Source organism: Hyposmocoma kahamanoa, unplaced genomic scaffold, assembly GCF_003589595.1.
Source record: "Hyposmocoma kahamanoa isolate Upper Pololo Valley unplaced genomic scaffold, ASM358959v1 67, whole genome shotgun sequence".
Lineage (NCBI taxonomy): Eukaryota > Metazoa > Arthropoda > Insecta > Lepidoptera > Cosmopterigidae > Hyposmocoma > Hyposmocoma kahamanoa.
Window position 1 is genome coordinate 931,496 of NW_020653855.1, and position 2,684 is coordinate 934,179.

General features: G+C 36.4%; 1 protein-coding gene across 1 annotated transcript in view; it reads right to left on the reverse strand.

The window, feature by feature from the left end:
- The window catches only part of LOC113232123 (lysosomal alpha-mannosidase-like), a 64,554-nt gene extending 62,480 nt beyond the window's left edge, over positions 1-2,074 (reverse strand). Inside the window, exon 1 of the mRNA XM_026466760.1 lies at positions 1,991-2,074. Within this exon, the coding sequence (XP_026322545.1) occupies positions 1,991-2,074 (84 nt within the window). The remainder of the gene's footprint in view (positions 1-1,990) is intronic.
- Positions 2,075-2,684: the final 610 nt, after the last annotated feature.

Here is a 2,684-nt window from a genome sequence, read left to right on the forward strand (position 1 = left end):
TATTAATAATTATAACAAACTAGTGGAGTAATTTCACAAAAAATAATTGAATATCAATTCAATAAAAATTTAATAAACTAGCTATTCTTGACATTCGTCCTCACAGTCTCAAGTTCATTTAAGGGGCAAAGTGTACGCTTCTATAACAAGATTCCGTAGACTTGTGTGTAATAATGAGTGTTTGTATGCAACAAACCTTAGCAGTCTTGTTTAACCATTTACGGACATCCTGTATAAACTGGCGTAATCAAAATATCACATAAACCTTGTCACAACAATATTTAACAATATAATTTATCTTTCTAAGCAATTGCAATAAAAAAAGACAACTTATTTTTAATTAAGTGGATAATGTCCTAGGAAACGATAGTTGACTTTATTAATTGCTACTACTACAAAATAAATGTAATAATTGTAATTATAAATACTACAAGGCGAATTTCCATCTTCAAATTTAATTTAAACATACAACTACCTATTTACAGCCTTTGGAGTCGAAACCCTTGGCCCGTGGGTTTCCGGTGCCCGTCATCTGTATAAAATTTAATCCAAAAAATTAATAGACTGTCTGGGGAACCCAAGGGCCGGCAGTTACCTTGTCCAGCGCATTAGCATAGCCATCCAAAAGGGGAACGCTGCCAGCATCTTGGGCACACCGCCAGCACCTTGCCGTGGGGAGTCAATTTTATTCATAAAATTTAGTTCTAGTTTTATTTTCTAGTACTTAAGCTTTTATTGTACCTTTGATGTATATTATGAAAATATAATATTATGAAAACCTTGCAATTTTTTTATAATATCAAACGATACGGGATAGACGTTGCAGTGCCACTCAGAGCTTTAAATTGCAAAGATCTGAGGGGCCTGTAATTTCACCAGCACCCTTGCACCAAAAAAAGACAATCGTGATTATTATTAGTCATTTATTAACAACAATTATTATTTATATCAACTTTATGATATGATAAGCGACCCGTCCGTCCTGCGCCCGTCACTCTGAAATACCAGCACCCTTACCCTTCAAAACCGGAACACAGTAATGTTTATACTACTGCTTGGCGGCGGAAATAGGTAAGGTGGCAGTACTTCCCTTACCGTTTTTACCGTCTTACCGTTTCTGCGATCAAACTGTGGAATTATCACTCGGAATCAATTCAACATTCCCCTTCTCTTGATTCCTTCAAACAATGTCACAAGGACCACTTCCTCAACTCCTAAGTTTCGTCTTTTCTCCACTATCCTTTCATTTATTTCTTATACTTATACTTCATTTTGCTTTAAATGTATTAATAATATTGGTATGTATGTATATCTATCTACATATACGAGTTTATTTATAATTATTATGTAGTGTACTTATTATATTCTTTGGTTGCACCCCTTTTGCATATCCCAAATTTCTTTCGTAAGGTTGGAAGATATTGCCACATAGCACCTGTTGCACATTAACTTACTATCTTTACACCTAAGTCACTGTATTGTATTTTAATTATAGTATTATGTGTAATAAAGAATATTTCATTAGTTCCCTGGACGAACTTTTTAACAAGGACAGCTCTACTACTATACTGGAATATGAATTCGTACGTTTAACTTAAGAAGGTCATATCTGGAAAATGACAACTTCTCATGAGCGGGGTTTAAAGACACTACGAATAAAATTTGTCGACAACTATTTAAATAGGAGATTTTAAAAGAACAATGGCGAACTTTCATATACAATTTTGTTGACATAATTTGTATGCGTCTGTTTATGAAAAATATGTGATAGTATAGAAGCTAGATTCCCGAACAAATTTGGTTTTTGGTTTGCTATTCTCAGGAGTCTGGTAGTAAAGATATTCCAGTTCGATGTTTAGGTGGCCATATTTTACAACATTGGTTCTGCAGTGTTTCCGGTATGTTCGCGGCGACGGCAACGGATGGTTTCCACCGATCCTGCGCAAGTGCACTGCGTCGCATCCTGAACATCCTGAACGTTTTTACTGACCGGTGGGATTCTGCTGCTGGACCAGTAGATCCACTTGCATGCGGACAAGTACACAGGTGCGTAGCGGTAGCGGTTGAGACCCATGACCCTTGTACATTGTATAGAATTAATAATATATATTTTTAATTTTAATTTGTTTTAGTATATTGAGTTTTCTAATGTTTTGTTTAATTTTCATTTTATTTTTGTGGCTCGTATGCTGTAATATTGGCGAAATAAAATATTTTTAATTAGAATTAGAATAATTGAATAAAATATATTCGGTGTATTATTACGTCAAAATAAACTACAGAAGCCTTATACAGATTTAATAGAAAGTAAATGGCGCTGTGGGTTTGGAACGTGACGAAAGTTGGTGAAAGGCATGAAGTAAAGCCATAATAAAAGACAACTGAGTTATTATACCATGCCCTGTAGGGCAAGCACGACGACTTGCGCGAGAGCGACTTATGCCGAGTTCACGAGTCTGTCACTCGTGTTTTTCGCTTGCTTGCGTGACTCACTTCACGCATATCCAAAGATCTGTCGCGTACGCATAGGTAGGACGGTTCACGAGTCGCACGGTTGCGCCGGCCGCTTGTGTTGCGTTGTATTTCTTTGTATTGCGTGAGTTTCTAGCAGGCTTAATATTTCCACTTAAGCAATAAAGAACCTTTGAGGAGGACAGCACCTCTGGCCAATCACAGAGCAGCAG